Source organism: Argiope bruennichi, chromosome 7 (genome assembly GCF_947563725.1).
Source record: "Argiope bruennichi chromosome 7, qqArgBrue1.1, whole genome shotgun sequence".
Classification (NCBI taxonomy): domain Eukaryota; kingdom Metazoa; phylum Arthropoda; class Arachnida; order Araneae; family Araneidae; genus Argiope; species Argiope bruennichi.
Genome location: NC_079157.1, coordinates 127,727,390 through 127,749,904, shown reverse-complemented (window position 1 = coordinate 127,749,904; position 22,515 = coordinate 127,727,390). Strand labels below are relative to the sequence as shown.

Here is a 22,515-nt window from a genome sequence, read left to right as displayed (position 1 = left end):
ATGAAATTGGCGAAAGAATCATAATTCAAATTATTATTAGAATATTTTAATGATGGAATTATGAATTTCTATTTTACATAAGTATGCGTATTTAAAAAATAAAACGCAATGCTGTTTCTTCTGATACTGTGCTGTCCGCCCCCCCTTAACATTTTAACAATCATTGTATTATTACAAACTTCTGAATGAAGGATAAAAATATATATATAAATTATAATTCAAAAATGCAGGTATATTTGAAAACAATGCAGGTATAATTGGAACATGAATCATTTAATCAATTCTATGTTGTTGTTGTTTTTTTTATTTATTTTCAAAATATTTTAATGACATCATTTTTTTCACTTTCCTCCTTCAGAAACACTGATGTCACTTTTCTTCTGAAACTTCATTCTAATCTGTAAAAAAGAAAGAAAAAAAAATATTGGCTCTAATAAAAAAATTAAGTTTACAAAAATACAGATTAAAAAAAATGGTGAGATGTGCACATCCAAGAATAAAGGGTGACAAAAGTAACCGATACTAATCTTATCAAATGTAATTGGAAATTCATTGATGATAATAAAGTTTTTAAAATATAAGTAATCATACTACAGAAGATAATCAATATTGTGAACCAACATGCACTCCTAATTTAATCTTGAATTGTCATTTTAATTTAAATGATTGTTCATTCAAACACATTAATCATTTTTAAATTAAAGGAAATGTTCGTTTAATGGACTGTAATGGGGTAAATGAATAGACTTTCAGAATTGATCCCATTTTGAGTCCTCGGGAAATTTAAGTAGAGCCTGTAGATTATTCTATATGTGCTTAATTTGTCCAGATTCGCAACAGTTATGTTCAGATCGGCGTCTTCTGACAGCCGAAAATTCTCAATAAAATTCGCAAATATTTGATTAAATAGGGTTCTTGGAAGAGGTGGATTGCAGCTAATAATTATAAGAATGCATTACGTTATTTAAAAAAAATAAATAAACTCTTTATATGTGATCCAAAACAAGTTCAATTTTGAGATCAAAATGCATGCGCTCCTGAGGTATGTGCAAAGGAGAGTCGATGAATTTCATTTAATCTCTCTCCTAAATTCTTGACATATTATACCGTTTTTTTTTTTTTTTTTTTTTTTTTTTAACTTAGTAATTGATGCTACTTTGCTCTCTTTTGTAGATACTTTATGTAATATTCTGTTTATATAATCTTGTAAATAAACTTGTCAAATTACCGTACTCTTATATTCTTTCAATAAATTATTATTATTATTCTATCTCTGTCTCTACTAATAATAAAGGAGAAATTGCGTGTTTATGTTTATTTTGGCGCTAAACAAGCTAGACTATTTGATCTATAACTAGTAAACATCTTGGCTCCTATCTACTTAGCAGGGTGAAAATATAAGTTTACACGAGATTTTTTTAATTTAATTATAAACGAAGCAAAAGTTCGCATTTTTCAGCGGTAACTTTCAAAAATATTACATCATAAGGGAGAGTTTTTATATCATCTTAAAATTTAAAGTTAGGTTAGTTATACTAACGTACCATTTTTAAAGCAACACAAGGGCTATTTTGGGATAGGCCTTGTCATTTTGAACAGCGGTCAGATGACGAGGGCGACACCTGAGCTGGCACCCCCCAATCCAAGCTTCCACATCCCGCCAGTGGGAGGGCGTTTGGCCCTAACGTATTTAACGTGTACCAGATCCGCTCACACGATGGTTCTTCGGGTCTCGAACCTCAAATCCTCCGATTCCGAAGCCGAGACCTTAGCACCAGGCCACCGCGACCCCTTAAATTTAAAAAAATTATTATTTTACTGATATCAGTGTTTTGCCGCACAGATTTTTTCTTCCTATTTTTAATATCTATTAATAAAAAAATATTTTAAATGTATTTTACAACACTATATTTCTATGCTGAAGGGAAATTCAAAGCATTTTCATTGTTTATATTAATACTATTAATATTTCATCTTGCCCCCCCCCCCCGTTGACGATGGAAGTATGAAGTTACGTTTTGTTTTTGAATAATGAGTAGATTTCGACTTATGCATCTAATACACTTTTTAAAATTTGTTTTTCTCACAATTACAGTTTCACTTCGAAAACATGCAATAGGCCCATTCCATGGATTTTGAAACCAAGGGGCAAATTTTTTTTTAATCTATTATCATGGTTATAACACATAATTTTAATGAAAAATATCTGATTTTGCTTGTTGTTGACTTGATTTTTGTGTAAAAATATTAGATCTCATCAAAAATTGCATTTTTTAAAACCTTGGCTGAGAATTTGTAAATGGCCTGTTTCATTATTATATTTTTTAAAGGTTTCTATAATTATTTCACCTTTCATAAGGTGCCTATAGAATTTTAATTTTCAATTGTTAATATGTTTTTAGTAATACTATATCAAAAAATTACAAATTAATGTCTATTTTGGCTTTGTTTTAACAATCAAAGCTAATGAAGATTGTGGAGTGTCACATACATGACCATTAAAACTTTTTTTTTATTTTTTGCATCATTAAATTAATAGAAAGTTCTAAATTTTTATTTTCTAAATATAATCATACTATTTGATGAAACTGCATTTAAAAATTTAAAAAATATTATAATTAATTTATAATTTTCAATGGTCAGGTATGTGACTTCAAGCAGTTATGTATGTGACATTGAATTATAAAATCCAAAGCAGTTATTTTAAATTCATCTCACCAGATGGCAGTACATTCCTTTACTTCTCCAGCTATAACCTAATGTTTGTTTTTAAGCAAAGGTTCACAGCACACTGTGTTTGAAGTATGCTGCAAGTCAGATTTTGCTATCTTTAAGCATCTTAGTCTTATTTTGCTATTTTAAGCTTAAAATATGGATGATGAACAAAGAATAAAAAATGCTACTAAACAAAAGAGATATTATGAGAAAAAAAGAAATGATCCTGATTTTAAAGAGAAAGAAAAGCTAAGGCAGAAAAAAATAAGAGATTTAAAAGCAGCAACTATGACAAAAAAGGAGAAAAAGAAACAAAAGCAAGCAGCTAGAGAAAGGCAGAGGAAATGCAGAGCAGCCAAAAAGATAAGTAATTCTACAAAAATTTCAAGTTTGAATTCTTCTATTGCGACTACCCCAGAATGTTCTCCTTATACAGTTCCCCAGACACTTGGCAAAGCAGTTAAAAAAACTTTGAAAGCCTTACCAACCTCACCTCGAAAACGAATGGCTGTAGTCAGCAATTTAGTGGAAAAGGTAGGTTTAAAACTGCAAAAGGAAAGAGAGTCCAATATCAGTGATAATAATCAAAACAAAGAACTTGTGGCAGACTTCTTGTGCCGAGCAGACATAGTCTACACTGCTCCAGGAATGCATGATGAAATGATAATTTGGGAAAATGGCATTAAAAAACGTGTTCGTAAACATTTTCTTACAATGTATATGAAAGAAGCACATGCTTTGTTTAAGGAAGAAAATCCAAGCATTAATATTGGATATTCAAAATTTTGCAGTTTAAGACCTAAAAATGTTCTTCTTCTTAAAGACACACCTAGTGATCAGTGTAAATGCAAGAGTCATGAGAATTTCATTCTTTTGTTAAAAGGATTAAATATTGATTATAACAATGATTTTTGGAAAGAAGTGCTGTGCAATTCAGACTTGGAATCAAAGTGTTGGGAAACAAAATGTGATAAATGTAATGCTGGAAAATTGCTTTTAGATTTTATTGGCAAAAAAGGATTAAATAATGCTTCTAATGTACAATGGCACCAATGGGTTAAGTCAGAAAATAAGCGCTTCTATAAAGAAACCAATGAAGGTTGCATAGCTGAATTAACTGATAATGTTTTAGAAAATTTTCAAAGTTTTAAGCAGCATGTAAAAATTAAACGAATCCAAGCTGCTGCCTTTCAATCTGATATAAAGCAAAGCAATACTGTTGTATTGCAAGTAGATTTTGCTATGAGTTATTCATGTGAGTGGCAAAGTGAAATACAGTCTGCACTATGGAGCCGGGAAAACGTAACTTTGTTTACAGCTGCATTATTTGAAAAGAATCATAAAACACAGAGTTATCTTATTGTAAGTGATACTAAAGATAAATCTAAGCTATCTGTGTCTGCTTTCATTTTGAAGCTTTTGGAAATTATTAAATTTCAGGCAAATAAACCAAAATTAATAATTTGGAGCGATGGACCATCCAGCGAGTTTAAAAACAAATTTATTTGTTACTTCCTCTTTATTTTATTCAAAACACAAAAGCATTTTTCTAGTTTCGAATGGAAATATTCAGCAACTTCCCATGGAAAGGGAGTTGTTGATGGGATAGGAGGTACTGCAAAGTCCCGAGTCTATGCGGAAGTAAAGGCAAGAAGAGCTATAGTACAGAATGCAGTTGATTTTGCTACAGTTGCTGCAAAAGTAGTACAAAATATCACTGTCATTCCTATGCTGCAAAAGGATATAGATAAAACTCAAATTGATTGGAATTTAGCTAAGGATGTTCCAGGAATTAAAAAAGCCCACATAATTAAATGTTTGGATGAACACATTTGTTTATTTACAAGTCAGCAAAATTTGGATACAACTGTGCAAGAGCTATGCTTTTGTAAAAATACAGAACAGTGTTTGAAAAGAACTCCATTACTTGCACAAAATCACACTTCTGCATATATTTCACTTGGCAAGTTTTTACTTGTAAAAGTGTTTGGAAAAAAGTCCTGGAAGCCTTATGTAGCACAGGTGTCTGCATTAGATAACACCGAAATCAATGTTATTTTCCTAAAGCAGGTATCCGTATGCAACTTCATTTATCAAGAGAATGATATAGGAGTTATTCAGCGGGATGACATAATTAGAGTATTGCCAACACCTATAATTAACGGTCGCAATACTGTAATATTTCAAAATGCAGTTATGTGAAATTGAACGATGTCACATACATGACTACTTGTCACATACATGACCTGTAAAGTTACATTTTTTTTTTAATTGAAAAATTAAAGAAATATTTAATGCATTTATTAGTTTGTCTTCATTAAACCTTTTTCTTATGGGAAACTTTTTTTAAGCACGTTTCATGCATATAATTCACTGATTTTTTTAAAGAAAGTTGGTGTTATCAAATCACAGTTCCAATTTTTGTCACATACGTGACTATCTAAAAAAAATTTTAAAAGGTCTCTCAAAATTTAAATACAAATATATTTTTCATTACCATTTATTAAAACTCTTTTTTAATTGTCTAACAAAATTAAATTTTTGACTTTCACTACATTTGTACATAAATTTATCAGATATTTATGCATATCTTTTAGTCCGATTGTCACATACATTACCGTGGAATGGGCCAATACTGAAATTTTTAGGAAAGGGCGTTTATTCTGAAATCCTGCTACTTTTTATTATAATAAAATATTAGATGCATAAGAAAAGGTATATTAGGATAAGGTGTATAAAATACGAATGAATATTAATAAAAATTAATTAATATTAGGTAAAAATATAATCTATAATACACATAAAGAATGCTGAATGATTATTTTTGTTCCTTTCTTCAAGAAAGGTTTTGTATTTTTTGAAGTTTAAACTTTTGTTTTTCAAATAGAAGTTCATATTTTAGTCGAGATGACTAAAAATTAAAGAGATGCATTGTATAACAAACAGAACTATACAAGGTTTTTAAAATAAGTGTTACATGTCTATCAGTTTTGAAGTTTAAAAATACTCCTTTGATTAAGCGATCAAGACCAAGAAAGAAAAACATTTTAACATCTGCAAATCCCAGCGGAACAAGCTGGTCGCCGCTTTCATAAAAATATTTTGTTATATAGCAATGAAATAATATTTTTTAATATTGTTAGCATCTGTGTAGCAATATATGTTGCTACTTTTTTTTTTTTTTTTCGATTCATGAAGAGACATTGGCTATATTAGGGAGATCATAATCTTTATTATGCTAAAAAATAACATTTTTCCGAACTTATTTATAAGAATCTCGATAATTTTTTAAAAATTTTATTTACATACATATAAATAAAAAATAGGTGATAAGCCTTCAGAAATACAGATCCTAATCATCCTGGATGTCAATTTAGTTTAGTTATATTGATGTCCCGCTTTTAAAGCAACACTAGGGCTACTTTGGGTACGGTCCTCGTCATTTTGAACCCTGGTCAGATGACAAGACCGTCTAGCACCCCCCTCTCCAAACTCCCACATCACACCAGCGGGAAAAACAACACATTTTGATATTTACGAAAGCAGTGTAATTAATGCCCGAGTTCTATAATCTCTATTCAGAATCTTTTTTTCAGAAATGAAGATAAAACAACACTGAAATAAGGAGATTCATTTTAAAGAAGCAGTTGCTTAATAAGATAAGTTTTAAATATTATTAACTCTCATTATTTGTCCTTAGAAGCGAATTTATTCATCTTCTCATCTGTGGAGTAATAGATGTGATATATTTGGGTTTTTTTTTTCAAAGTAAATAAATAGTTTATTATGATAGCAATTCTCGTCACTTAAATAAAATTTATTTCATATTTTTTTTTATAATATCTTAAAAGTTAGGAATAAAAGAGGGTGCGAAGTAAAATAAAAAGAGAGAAATAAAATATGTGAATTCACTTTATGACAATATTGTAGCACTAAGAATTTCTGAAATATGTTTTTTTATTACTATTATTAAAACAAAAGGTAAAATTTAGTATCATAGCAGCAAAGTCGTAAACCACTCCTACGCTTTTTTCAATACAAATCTTTTACAATTAACACTCTCTGAAATCTCCAATATAAAAAAATGGCATGCCCTCCTGCCTCCAGAAGGAAGGGAAAAAAAAAAAATCCCACACTTTTTGATTCTACGAACTGAAAACTTTTACCTTCCGTAAAGCACTTCCTTTTTGTTAGACGAATGTCGAAAATTTGTAAAAATGGACATTCACTCAAGGTCAACTACCAGTCTTCTGCTAAGTGTATTGAAATATCTGCCCCCCACCCCCCGCTTTCTCATTCTTTTGCGGACATAACCGCAAGCATCTGTCTTTTTACCTCTGTGAGGTTCAAGCATGAAATTAGCAAGTTCCACACCGCCGTTCGCGAACGACCCACCTCATTTTGTCAGTCCAACCTTTTAACCCTATGAGCCCTAACTCGCCCGAGACCGCCCCGTCCAACCGTAGCCGAGGTCTCTCGACAGCCACGGTCCAACAGGGCCCTGACTCGGGCGCTTTAAGGGTGCCGTATACACGCCACCTACAATTTTCAAACGTAATGTTATCCTATAGAGAAATATTTTTAGACTATTAAGTTTGCTATTGCGGTTTCTTTCTTATGAAGTCAACTGCAATCAGTAGAAAGAATAAAAATACAGGTTTCAGCCAAACGAATTTTTTCTCGGACTTCTCAAAGTATTTTTAAATATTTATTAAAAGTCTCAAAACTTCAACTTCGGACATTTAAATAATTCTATACAAAATTCTATCGTAAATAAAATAAAAATAGCATAATAGCAACATCACTATTGGTATCTTCTTTCCGATGCATATTTAATTTTTTTTAAAAAAATGTGTAAAAGCAGTATTTTAGTCCTAAAATTGGAAAAATAATTTGCACTCCCCTCCAATGCTCCTTTAACCCCTCCCATTCGCGGAGGAATACACTATAAACCCACCCTTTACAATCTGATTTATTATCTGGTCTTCACTAGGTCTTAAAATCTCCCCCTCAGCATTCTCTTCTTTCCTCCTTTCTTTTTATTTTGTTTACCATCACAGCTGTGGTCTTCACAACCCACACTTGTTTCTGCGAATGCTACTGCATCCTTGTAAACAAATTTAGTAGACTATTTTCAAGTATATGATTATATCTATCTGTAAATTTGCAAATCGTTTATTTTTCTTACTCACATGTTTGAAATATTGAGGGGAAATTAACTGAATATGTATTATCGAAGAGGTAAAAAGACAAGATTGTTCTCGTCGGCAAATTGGAAAAAGCGAATGGGACAAAACTTAGCATCCTGCAAAAATATTTCTCCATATAAGGCAATAAAAGCAAAAAAATTCCCATTCTGGAAATTAAACAAAGATGGAACAACAATTGTAAATAAAAACCATAAGTATTATTTTCAAGTGCAGAGCCAGCTGCATATTACACAAAGATGCTTTTGTTTATTTGCAATGTGGACGGAGAAGGGGCAAAAAACAGAGAAAATAATTCGTGATCCAATATTTTGGCATAAAAAAAAATGGAGAAAAAAATTGACCTACTTTTATTTTGACTGTTTGTTGCCAGAACTTGTTGATCCCAGATATCCGAGATCAATGAAAATTCGGGATTTTCTGCTATTATAGAGGTCCAAAAGAAAAAAAAAGGAGAAAGCACAATAAGAATGTTTTTGAAGCTTTTTGTTCTCTGGTCACTTTTATAACTGTACTTTTTTGTATATAATTCGTTTCTATTTTGCCTACGTTTTTTTTATCAATGTTTTATATATTTTGTAATAAATGATAGTAAATTTTATTCTAAATGGAAAAGTAATATTGATTTCATCAGAAAAATAATTACAGGAATTAAATTCATTTAAAGGGTGGTAAGATATAAGAAAATCTATATCCTCTTGTATTTACTAATATTTGAATATTCTCATATTTCTGAATACGTTTTCTTCGAAATCGCTATAATCTTTTCTCATAAAAGGAAATGTATGTGTATGTATGTATATTACATTTGTTCACTAAGCAATATCTTTATAAATAATAATAATAATAATAATAAAAAATAAACGTGTAAAATTGTTTTTTTTCTTGTTACCGATTAATATAATTTAATAGCTTTATTTTATGTTTCTGGTTCTGATTTTGCTAATATTTATCAAGTTACGAGCTATGCAAGTACTCCTAATTATATTAGTGGTTTGGGAGCTATTTTAGAAATCTTAAATAAAGCTTTCAGAGAAATTTTCACGCATCGTTATCATTAAATTAAAATTTCAACAGCAACATGACAACAAAGTAATGTTGTTGTTGTTTTTTTAATCTATATTAGTATTTCTGTACCAATATATTTTACTATCGATCTTTCCTCCTATTCATGTATCTACATTGCTTATATTTGGATAATGAGAAAATAATTGTTTAATGGAACAAGGAAATGTCCTTAATGTAATAAGTTATTGGATGTATAAGGATCAATGTTAGTGAAATTAATTAATGTTGGATAAGAATATTATCTGTAATGCTCATAAACAATACTGAATGAGAAAATTTTTGCATTAGTTGAACTTTAAATACTTTCGTTTTTCAAGTTCCCATTTTAGTTGAGATTATTGAAAATTAGAAAGATGCCTTGCACAAAATGTGGAACAGTATAAGTTTTTTAAACTAGTAGTAAATGTTGCATGTCTGTCGAATTTGAAGTTCAATATACACTTATGAGTATGAGTTTTATGAGTTTATCAATCATAAATCTGGATTATAAAAATTATCTTAAACTAAGTTGATCACTACTTTCATAAAAACTTTTTCTTATATGACAAAGAAATAATGTTTTTTAATGTTTATTGGCATCTGTGTTGCAATATATTTTACAACTGTTTTTCTTCCAATTCATGGTTATATATAAGTAATCATAATTTCTATTTTGAACGAAACAACATTTCTACCAAGTTTTTTAATTGAATCTCGCTAAACATTTTTTTAAATTTTAGTTACTTACAAATAAAAAAAATGGCTGATAACCTTCAGGAATGCGAAACAGTTTTGACTTATTCCGGATGTTAGAGAAATGTTTGCGGTCACTTTACTCTTTTCTTTGTTAAATACAGGTGACCATATTATACATATTGTGAAATATTAAAAAAAGAATTCTATAGAAATTAGATATAATTTTTTTAAAAAAAATTGTAACCCTTTTTTTTATTTTCATATTATTTTTTTATATATATAAGTAAAAATTATTACAAGGCCAAGATGAATTTTCAGATTGAAACATTTCAGAATTCTGATACGAAATCCTGGCTAAGCGGATGAATGGTGATATTGGCAAAATCCAATAAATAAATAAAACAAAGCAAAAGAAAAGAAAGAAATCGTTCAATTAATGGTTTAAAACATTTCGAAAACCAGGAGAAACTTAATCTAATATATGCATTTTACAATTTATTTTTTTCTTCCAATTTATGCACATTATCATATTAAGTTGGTTATATTCCACTTTTAGAAAAGCTAATTAATAGAATTTATCCTAACATTATTTTCAAAATAACTATATTTATTTTTTCTTTTTAATATGGTACAAATGAGTCATTTAATTAAAATTTAGGATATTCTCTTTTTTGCGAAAATCAGGCAGAAATTAGGAACATCCCAGCTACACAGAAACACCAGGTCATATCAAATACGTCTCATAAATTGAAAAATTCACCTTAATTTTATTCGTTTCCTTCCTCATTTAAGCTTATTTAATATTTTTTTAAATAAATAATTTACTTATAAAATTTTAAAGAAAATCTAGGGACATTTTATTAGAATTATCTGTAAGTACTAAAACTATTGAGAGAAAGGATTGAACCCATTCTTTGGGGATGAGTAAGGTGACCATTCGTACTGATTTTACCACTACAGTACTGGTTTTCAGGGCATAAGTCCTGGTTAGTCATTAAACAAAACCAGTACACGAAAAGTACTGGTTTTAGATTAGAAAACATTAAAACAAAAAAAGTAATAAAATAAAAATAATAAAAATAGAACTGGCAACCCTGATAATTCCATGTGATATCGTCAGGTGTCGCATGAGCAGGACCGCCACGACGTCATACAAGACTGTGGTGGTCTGATGTACTAAGTTCTGTGATGTACCTACCTTATTATTATCATGGCGGCAAAACGACGAAAGTGCGTATTTAATGATGATTTAAAATTAAAATATACATTTATTAAAGAAAGTAATAATATTAATCCAAGTGAAGTATATTGTAGAAAAATGTAGAAGTACGTTTTCTATTGCAAATAGTGGAAAAAGCGACATTGAAAACCACATAAAAACAGTTAAACACAAACGAGCAGTGTCAGCAGCAATTGCAAGTTCGAGTATGACATCATATTTTAAGAAAAAAAGAATTTGAAACTGCCGAGAAGAAAATAGCTGCTGCTGAAGATTTGTGGGCATATCATACAGTTATGCATAATGAATCTTTTAGATCAATGGACTGTACCTGTAAACTTATTAAGGCATATTTTGATGCTAAATTCACATGCTCTAGGACCAAATGCGAAGCTATGATCACCGATGTACTTGTCCCTTATGCAAATCAAATATTGGATGAAGATTTGAGAAACGTAAGTTTTATATCAGTGTATTCAGACGCCTCAAATCACAAAGAAATTAAACTTATTCCTTTACTTGTCAGATATTTTTCATACAAGAATGGAATACAAGTAAAAATTATTGAAGTAAAGGATTTGCCAGGAGAAACGTCTGACATAGTTACCGAATATATTGTAGAGGTCTTAAAAAAACATAATTTAGAAAGCAAGATATTAGGGTTTTGTGCCGACAACACCAACACTAACTTTGGAGGCATGCGAAGAGCAGGGAAAAATAATATTTTTACCAAGCTAAAAGCTACTTTGGACGGACGGGAGTTTGTGGGAATTGGTTGCTCAGCGCATATTTTAAACAATTCTATACAAACCGCGGCGGACTGCCTTCCAATTGATATACAAACTTTAATTACCAAGATTTACTCTTACTTTTACATTTATACTGTGAGCGTCAGAAGAATTTTGTAATTTTGTAGACATAGAATATTAAAAACCTTTGGGTTACAGGGATACGCGGTAGTTAGCGTTACGACCAGCTATTGAGGGCGTGTTGGAAATATTTCCTGCATTAAAATCGTATTTTGCGTCTAATGAAAAAAACTCCGACAATTATTAAAAATTATTTTGAGAATCCTGAAACCGAATCTTGGCTTTTCTTTCTCCATAATGTGTCGTCAATGTTTCATAGCACGGTTTTAAAGATAGAAGGACAGGATATTTCTATGTTGGAAACAAATATCATTTATAAGGACCTTAAAACCAAAATTGATGACAGGATAGCAAGTGTGTTTCTGCCCCTGCAAGTTCGACAAAATTTAAAAAGTCTAGAAGACGGCTTAGTTAAATCGAATATTTTCAAAGAAAAAGTGGTGGAATTTTACAGCACATGTTTTCAGTATCTGGAAGAATGGGAAGGCCATTATGAGGGAATCGAAAAGTTTAATTGGATTACATTAAACATGAAACCTACGCATCAAATGGTTCAAGTATGCAGTGACTATTTAATTCAACATTATCCGGAAATAAATTTAATTGAAGATGAGCTCTTTGATGAAATCTGTTTCATTCAGCGCTACAGCACAGAAGAAACTTGGGCATTGGAAACAAAATTGTGTTTCGGTATCAGATAGGTGGATTCAAATTTTTAAAGCCTTTAAAGAAAATGATGTGTCCAATAATATTGGCAAATTGGTAGAGTATTGCCTCTGTATGCCAAGAACTAATGCACCGACCGAACGGTTTTTTTTCTTTATTAAACAACATCTGGACTAGCGAGAAAACCCAATTGAAAGGGGAAACTTTGAAATTCTTGTTGATTGTCAAAAATAATTTAAATGCAACCTGTATGGAGTTCTATGAAAATATACAGAAAAACAAAAATTTGTTAAAAGCAATTCACTCCTCAGAAAAATATAAAAAAACAAACTAAATTAAATAACTCCTTATATTTTATTATGTTATTATATTAGGTATGGATTTCCATGTTATGTTATGTTTATTATGTTTTATTTTTATATTGTAAAATCATATTTTAGTTTTCGCATTTCTTGTGTTTAAATAAACGCAACATTTTTTGATATCTAAAAGTTTTTTATTTACTGAGGTATACAGGCTGGCCGTTGGGTGAATTTTTGATAAAAATTTATAAAATTTGAGCGTGGCTGGTCAAAATTCATATTGTCCTGGTTTCAGGTTAAAAAAAAAAAATGGTCACCTTAGGGATGAGTTCGTGGTCTTATATTTTCATAGGCACATAGATCTTGCCCGATCCTCCTGGATTGAAAAATTAATGAACGCAATTTTTGTTAAAAATAAAGTCGCGTCAAACGAAATACTATAAATATTAAAATATTCAATTACTCCTTCTAAATTTCAGGATTCTCTAATATTAATTAACAGAATTATGAAGAGCAATTAAATGTCCCAAGATCGAAGTACTTCAATAATTAATCAGTGCTGAGTTCTGTGTTCCAAGAGTCCTTCTAACATTCACGCTGCCCTCGGTACGATTTTCTGTGAAAGCAGAGAAAATCTAAAATATCCAACTCAAAGAGTATCTTTTCCAAACAAGTTTGGGTGGGTCATGAACCCCACTAAACCCCTCTCGTGATGTACAAAGACAGTGTCGGTTTTCGAAAAAGAGTAAGGGAAAGTTTTATTGGGGCCAGTTCGGTGGGTCGGTTGACCTTCTAAGTGTCACTCTCTTCACACAGCAATATCTCCTGGGGACTAGGAATTCTTTTTTTGTTGGGTGTTATTCGGCTTGTCAATCAAACCTTTTAAGCCTCTTCCGTCATTAGTTTGGTCACCGCCTTATCCCCCCCATCGATAGGTGGCGCTTTCGTCGACATCGGGTTTCTTTCTCTGTATATGGCACTCTTAAGGCGGTTAGGTTAGGTGCGCTCATCTCGATGTATCGAGATGAGCGCACCACTCATCTCGATGTATCGAGATGAGCGCACCATATCACAACCCCCGATAGATGTCTATCGGGGGTTGTGACCATATTCTCGCTATGGGGTGGGGGTCCTCTAAGCTTGACAGTGATCGGTGAGCGCCTTTTCAAGTCATGTTATGTCTGCGAAGGAAAAGGAACAAGCCAGATAGTAACTAAGGGGAAGAATCGTTATTTATCAGTTAAGAAGACCTAAATTCAATGATTGGATTTTTTAAAAACATTTTATTACGATTGCCATTAGTTTTTCAGTTTTTTTATGCATAAGATAAAGATTTTTAATATGTTTATCAAGTAAAAAAAAAAAAAAATCATATTACTTATTTATATTGACTCTGATTATTCAAATATTTTTCGAAATCTGTTTTCTCGTGTTTTCTTTTCTGGTACCTTATTTAATTAAAAATCGATTTTTCCAAATTTATTGCATTACCAAAAAATCCCAATTAAACATAAAATAAAAATTTGGGCAATGACTGTTTCTTTCCTCACCTTTTTACAATGAGTCCATTTTAGAAAAAGTATCATGACTGCTAATTAAAGTCAATTGCTGTATAAAATTTAGAAATAAAGCAAAATTTGATGCATCCAGTTTCAATTTTGAAGAATCTTCTGGGAAAATAATTGAAAAATGATCCACCGTTTGATAAATGTCTACATGAGTGCGAAAAGTAAAAATAATCTTTACATATTTATTACCTTATTTGTCAGAAACGCACTTTTATACAAATATAAAAACTGTTTGGAATAAAATTTATTATGTTTTAATTATGAAATTAAATAGAAAATATTGATCTTAATTCAGAGACTAATTTGAATTGCTGTAGAAATTCTACAAGTTTCTGTAATGGAATTTTTTATGAGATTGAATGGAATGATAATTTTAGGAATCGATAGCGATAAATACTTTTATGTGAAATATCGCTTCTCTCCGCCCTCTAATTATGTACTGAAACTACTAATGTGAAAATACATTTTTATTTTCGAAGAAGCAAAAGAAAGAATTGTATTAAGATACTCGTCGCGATCACCTTTACGGAATTAGTTTTTCAGGAAATTAAATATACAATGCAGAAAGGAAGAGATTTTAACAAACTGCATTCCATATTTCTGCTGATATTTGGTAATTAGAGATTGGCAATCATCAATAATCATATTGGCAAAATAATACATTTTAACGCTAAGTTTTGTTAACCTTTTCATTACTTTCCTTTCAGTTTTTGAGCCACCAACCCATTATTTATAATTGCACTGCATCTAAAAAGTTAGTAAAAATATCATTGGTCAGTTAAAAAGCAAATGAAAGCATGCTCCATTTTACTTTAATAAATAAATTTAAATTATTTTATTAATAATTATAAAATAAAAACAAGCTTGAAAAATCAAGATTTTTGTTACTAAAATAGTTTCCAATTCTTTGAAGACTTCACGATAATATTCATTTACTTTATATAAAAGTTTAAAAAATAATTAAAAAAAAAACACGAATTCTAACACTACGAACTTAAAATTCCAACTTTATTTTTATCATTATATGTAAGAAAATAACTTTTGAAAAAAATAATATCCAAGGAAATTCGAAGATAATGATGTTTTGTGTTTAATTGCTTTATATTTATTTTATTTTTAAAATTTACTCTTAGTTATTAGCAATTAAAAAATGCACCTAAAATCGTGGAAACACGTGTAAGTGTAAACTAAGCAAACCCTTCTTTCAAACCGCAAACGGCAGTCCCATGGGGGTAGAAACTGACCATGCATTTCAATTATAACTCAGTAGGTGTCCCCCTCCTGTTATATCTCTGAAGGGAAAGGCGATTCCATTCTGTTTTCTTCCGCGAAAAACGGCTCAGGCCTTTGAGGCACTGGAATTCTCAAACTTGCCGGGCTTATAGAGCCATAGCTTAGCCACTTCCACCCATCAATAGCAGGTTCTTTCATCGACTTGGGTCATAATACTTGCAGAAGACACGAGCAGTTTCCTATGCCGGTGAACAATCGCTCGCTTCGCCACTGCTTGGCGGTCGTCAGATAATGCGAAACTCTTTTTTTCCAATACGAGTCATTAAAAGATTCAAAAACCATTTATTTATCCAAATGCAGAGGTCTCACATCCTACACATTACAGCATTGACACTAACTGATTAAAGTTAGAAATAAACTAATTTAAAGAGAAAAAAAAACATTTAATTAAAAACACATTAGTTTTAGAGAATTAAAAAGTTGAATTATTCTATTAAATTACTTTTTAAGCTTTTAATTTATCGTTATTATTGTTTTCATTATTATATAATATATGTATCGCGGAATCTTGTAATAAATGTTTGCCTCAAAATAACTGTGAAGTAGTTCTATTAATAAGGAATTACGAATGCCAATTAAAATTTGAAAAAATTAAAATCCAAAGCATATAAGTGAACAAAATTTCAAAACTCGGTATCTAGAAGCGATTGAAAAAGAGAATTCCACCTTAAAAAGCATACAACAAATCAATTTAAATGAAATTGTATGAAAATATAACAGCATTTCAGCCGCATCAAAATAAAAAAATGCACTCACTTGAATAAAATTACAGGTTTTTCATCCGTCGAATTTCTAAACAGGTGTATGCAGCTAGTTCTTTTTCTGATTTTCTGAAGTTTGACCATTCAGGAGTTAAGCAGATAACAGAAAAATACTCACTGATGTAGCTTATTGCATTCCGTTTTAAAGAGCCGTCTTCATAGATATGAGCTGCGACTAAGATATCGTAAACGTTCTCGAAAGTGAAAGCTGTTTTGAGATATAACGAGCACTTCTGTTTGAGATATTTTATCTGATACTTATGACCAGCCAGAAACAATTTTAAAGCTATGGTAGGATTTATGTTGTTAATTTTGTCAGAATACATAAAATAAATCATTCTTTCCACTGTATCACCATCCAGGTCGTCGATATCAATGATCACACAGCCGTCTGATGCCTGGTCAGCCTTGTCCAACAAATCGTTCATAACTGGCGATCTCGCACATAGAATGCTCTTATGGCAGTTGATTACTTTACCGCCTGCATTGACCTTTACATCACTAAAATTGCCGTTGAAGAACATATTCTCGTAATCCTTGATTAGCTCCTTGTTAATATATTCTTCCAGATTTTCATCAATAGGAGATTCATGAACTATCTGTGAAATCGTCTCAGACCCCTTCTCTGTTTGCACATTCAGAACGAATCGCAAACTCAAGGTGTCCTCTTGCCAGTAAGAATCCTTTATTTCCTGTCGGTCGAAGAGATGCTGAGAAATTATTTGCAATCCCTCAACGAAAGAGTGGTGAGTGGTTCGAACCAATGCTTCAGCACCTTGGCTGTCCAAAACAGATATGCGGCAACTCACAAAGGTGTTTATTTCCGATTCCACTTTTCTCACCTTTAGGATCATATTTTTGTTGAGATCTTCACTCTCGCAAATGATCATTTGCAAGGAAGCATTGCTTTCGTCAGTAAATTGCACCACTTATGTCACAACAGTCAGTGGCTCTACGCAAATTCTTAACATTCCATGTGAATTCCTTCTTAAAGGTCATTATAAACGTCTCAGCAATATATTCTTTGATATACTCGACTTCCGTGGGAGCCCTCTCGAGCGTGCAATGTATTGTTAGGATATCATCCGGCAAGAAAGTTGACTTCATGTCTTCCAGTAAGGTTTGCCGTTTAATGTACTGTTGGAAGCCCCAAGTAGTGCCTCGCTCAAAAAGTGAATTAAGACTTACTCTGCGTTCTTGGCGCGATGAATCTGCCGCTTCCAACTCAATTGTGAATATAATTGAAATTTTAACACCTCCGCCATCATCTTTCAATCTTTTTACAAAAATGTCTATGTATTCTTCATCATCTTTGCCCCTTGGATAAATTGCAAGGTGCCACTTGGTTTCATCTAGAACATCGGCAACAAAAGACGGACTCACAAGTGCTTGACCAGTCTTATTTGCAGAATACGAAAAGTTTTTGATTTTCCATTGAAAATAAAACTTGTCATCTTCGTACATTGTCGAAAAAAATGGCGCTGTTCTTGCCTAAAAACAATAGATGCACTAAAAAGAATTCAAGATGCTCTTTTTTCTGAATTAAAATGTCGTCTAGACTTCTCAGAAACGAATAGGGAAATAAGTAGGAGTGTTCCCGACTTCCCTGGAACTTTAAAGAAAGTAGAAAGGGATCTGCTTCCCTCTTCACTAGTTGAAAAGGACTGTTGACTACAGAGATTTTAGTATTTCATTCTACCCTTTGCTAGACCACTCATTGGCGCTTATCACCCTTTTTGGCGAACCACCATCGTTGCAGTTCTTTCAATCTGGCTTCTTTCGGCTTTTCTTTCTTCCTTCCTTTTTTTTTTTTTTTTTGAAACAATTTGAATACGATTGGTATACGATTTTTTATTTACCTCTTGCTATTTTGATTTTAATTCATTAATTTTATAATTTTGGAAAGAAAAAATTAAAACATTGCAATAACAACAACAACAAAAAAGTAATGACAATAACAAATAAATAAAATGACATGTTTTATTTTCTTTTTATGCTATCACTTTTATACTACTTTACCTAAAGTAAGTTATTTGGTTAATAAATTTATTTGTATTAGAGAAACTAAGGAGATTTGTATTAGAAACATTCCAATAATTTCAATTAAATGTAGCTCAGGCTAGTTATAATTTAAGCCAGGAACCAAACTCAAATACATTATTTTTTTTATTTATATAATACGATAAACTGCCTATTGAAAAAGCAAAATGGTAATGGATGACATATTAACATATATAGGTAATGGTTATATTAACATATTACCATTCCGTTTCGAAGTCACAAGAAGGCTATTTTGAGCCATATCTCGTAAGTTTGATCATCGGCCATAAGAAGAGAATGACACCTGAGCTAGAAGTCACCTCTCCGCAACAGCGGAAAAATACTTCATACGACATTGTATTTAGCGTGAACCAAGACCACTTCGATTTGAGCGGAAGCGGGATTGTGAGTAGTGAAAGGCAATAGATAATATTTTTTAGAAAAATCAGGTTATTAATAAATTTAAAATCATGAGAGAGAAGAGGCGCGTTTTCATATTACTAGGGGGAGAGGGAATGGAAAAAACTTGACTGAATGACTTTTAACACGGAAGCATATATTTTAAATTTCACAGATATCTCCAAATTTTTCGTTTAAAATTATTCAAAAATTAAAGTGTGGAATATTCAGACTTTAATCTAAAAGTTTTAGTTAACAAAATAAGGAGTGAATATATATATATATTCGTCTATCAGTCTATTTAAAATATAGACCATTGCACGTAGAGATACTAAATTTAACTCACGTATATTTGGGAGAAAGAAATATGCAATTCAGTGCATTTAAAAATATTAATAAAAAAAAATAATATTGACTCTATCGTAAATTATCTTAAAATTTAAAAAAAAATCATTCATTTTATTGGTTGATCAATCTTTGCGAATTTTTATTCTGTAAAAAGAATACAGATCTTAGATAGCATGTATGTCTTATAGTCAAGATCTTCCGTTTATATTTACGTATGAAAAGATGAAGTTTCCATATAAACGAGAATACTAGATTTTTAAATATAAGATGTATTTTTATAACTATATCAGGCTTGTTAAGTTATTTATTTCATGTGTATATGAATTATTTATTTGATTACCAGAAATTCAAAAGCTTTGAACAAATTTAACTTCAAATAGTAGGAAATTTACTGACTTAAATTCTCTTATTGTCTTGTGTGCTATTAATTAGCTGAAATGTACATTTAAATAATCCACTTATCTTAAAATAATTGGTATCGTTTGTGATGGTAATAGTTAAGTTCAGGTGTAATTTATTAGAATGGGATTTCCATTTCAGATTTTCTTTTCAAGTTTATTGATTTTCATTTGAGAACTGTATTTAGCATACTTTGACTGTGAATGAATAATGCAGAGAATTGATATGACTTACAAGTAAAAACTATTTTTTACGGTAACTTTTTAGAAAGTTATCACGGAAAAAAGTCAATATTTCTCTTAGTTTTGATTAATTAAAATTCTAATTAATAATTCAAAAAAATCACTTTCCTACCCTCCAAAGTACATATTTGTCAAATTTAATAGGCAGACGGCCTGGTGTGTACAGAGCCAGCGTATACACATGGACAAAAGTTCTTGTGTTTAAGCATCAAAATTTAATCAAAATACCAATACATTTTTTCGCCAAATACTCTTGCCAACAGATAACATAAGTTTTAGCAAACCTAGACTAATCACTCCCTACCCCCAAAGAGCTACGCATGATTTATTGGCCTTTTATGAGCCGTACGCAAATGTCCCACTACCATTCGTTATAGGTGATTGATTGAATATCTGTGGGGCGTGCTTTGTTCGTTTGAGACTGGCTTTGGGGACAGGGAGGTTCTACGTCAGAGAATAGATCTGTTTAATAGCTATAAGATAAGGGGACTAGTCACAGAATTTTCACGGGCCATAGGATTTAGATGCATATTACTGACATCAGACCGAACATAAAAACTGAATAAAATCGAAGGTGCAGCTTAATCCCCTCAGATAAATAGCGAAACATAAGAGGAAACCTAGACTGAGTTTCAATTTGAAATGTCAGAATTTTTTAAATATCTAGTTTTCACAAGCTTTAAAAACCAGAAAATTCTGCTGTGCATGTTCTTTTATAATTATTTATATTAATATAGAACCATCGATTCATTGCTGCAAGAAACATTTATCTTAATATTGGTACTCGATGAAGCTTTAAAACTATACACTTTAGAAACTTTTAACCAAAAAATAATCCTATGAATTAAAAGAATTGTTTCAGAAATTCCAGAAGAATTTCAGCTAGTTTGGTGGAAGGGCTCTTTTCAACTGCACTTAAATTGATCCTAATGGGTATTTAATCGCATATCGCGAATAATACCAAGAACTAATAGAAGTCGCGTATTGAATGCGAAAAGCTGAATTTTGATATTTTACATAACGAGGTTCTGAATATTTCAGCACGAGTTTTAGATACAAAGCACAATTCATTCCTTCATACGTAAGTAATCTATTTGGAATGATTAACAAACCGAATTTATTAATATAAGATAAATTTGAGATGTTTACATAAGGATTTACTCCTCTACTTTTCCCATCTAAAGTTACGATTCGAACCTCTTTGCTCATGTTGATCAGGAGCCTGAACCAGAGCAGAAGACGACTAATCAGCTCGCCGGCCCTAACCAATCAATCCTCTACTGTCCATAGGAAGGAAATGGACTAGTCCCCCCCCCCACTAATGACAGTTTAAAATTGTGATGTCGAATAAGTTAATTTTACATCTTTTTCGTTTTTGAAAGAAACGCCAGCTTTTCGCAATATGTTTTATACATTTGCAACTACTCAAAGAACAGGATCTTTTTTTTTTAAAAAAAATAAAGCAGTCAATTTTCTATTCCTTATATTTGAATAGATTCAAGTGCAAAGCAAATAATCATGTTTACGAAGTTTATTGAGGAAATTTAAACGAAAAATTGAATTTAAATATTTCCAATAATTTATTGCGGGAAAACGAAACTAATTACTGGCCAGATTTATTATTAGATGACTGAATTTGCAATGCTTCTTAATTTTTTTCCTGTTCCGCATCTGTACTGTAGAGACGTCGAGAACATTGAGCTCAGAAATTCCACAAATGTTCCAGAAATTCGAGAATTAGTTTTTACAAATACTAAGAACAAAATCGCCGATAAAAATCTGTCTAGAAATATTCTGTATCCTAGCAGAGCAATCCTTCTGTTTAAAATTTAAATTCTTTGGTTTTGGCATTTTACCTCAGCAAGTCTTTCTAGACGATTTCACCACCGCAGGTTCTATCCTCACGAGCCGACAAAATCTCTTGAAGCTTTTTGTTCAATTCTCATGACGGTCTCGGCTTTTAAACCTACTTCACATCGAAAATTCGACATATTCTTGAGTAGCCAAAAGTTGATTGTTTTAATTAATATTTTTAGTGATTCACGGCATTCTTACTGCAAGACGCTTAAGATTACTCTTAACGAAATGGCATTAATTTATGGTCGATGATTCTTTAAAAAGAAAGCAAGGCAGAAAGTCGAAGCGCTTACTTTGCAAGAAGTAAATAGCCTAACTGACTGAGTATTAATGGGCATACAGACTAAGTTTTCCTGCGCTATCTCTGAAGGGCAAGATACAGATGAGTCTGAACTTGGCAAAACGTGCTAAAAGAGACCACCTCCCCCTCCTTCCCCAAGAAAAAGTCCTTCACTTCTTTAGATAAAATTCTACAATTGCTTTAGGGAATTATTTGCCTTATGCGGAGTATATTGTTTAGAATCCACAACCCTCTTTCACAAGATTCTCATATTCCTAACCCACCACCACCAGCCGGCTGGTATCCCACCTGCCTCATTCATGTCCGATATTAAAAATAGAAGAAACGCATTTAACGAGTCTTGATATCGAGTACTTCTCGCTTCGCTTATGCTTCCAGTCCTGTACAATCCCCCTCCCTCTCTGATTTACCTTTTATTTGGCAATCGCAACGATTTTAAGACTCGTATCTTCATGAAACTACGAGTAAATGCTCTTCTGTAACACTCAATTCCCATGAAGCCTTCAAACATTTTATTGGAGGAATGATTTAAAAGCTTAAATATGCTTCGTTTCGCTGGCCTGTGAAGAGTTCTCAAAGTTTCAAC

The 22,515-nt window shown here is 31.5% G+C and overlaps 2 protein-coding genes across 2 annotated transcripts; both read right to left on the bottom strand.

Moving 5' to 3' along the window:
* Positions 1-279: 279 nt before the first annotated feature.
* On the bottom strand, positions 280-17,981 carry LOC129976410 (protein maternal effect lethal 26-like). The gene is made up of 2 exons (XM_056089960.1): positions 16,339-17,981; positions 280-398 (listed from the first exon to the last, which is right to left on the bottom strand). Exon 1 carries the CDS (start codon positions 17,231-17,233, stop codon positions 16,349-16,351), a length of 885 nt encoding a protein of 294 aa, XP_055945935.1. The 5' UTR covers positions 17,234-17,981; the 3' UTR covers positions 280-398; positions 16,339-16,348.
* Positions 17,256-17,807, bottom strand: LOC129975574 (speckle-type POZ protein-like). The gene has a single exon (XM_056088637.1). It carries the CDS (start codon positions 17,805-17,807, stop codon positions 17,256-17,258), a length of 552 nt encoding a protein of 183 aa, XP_055944612.1.
* Positions 17,982-22,515: the final 4,534 nt, after the last annotated feature.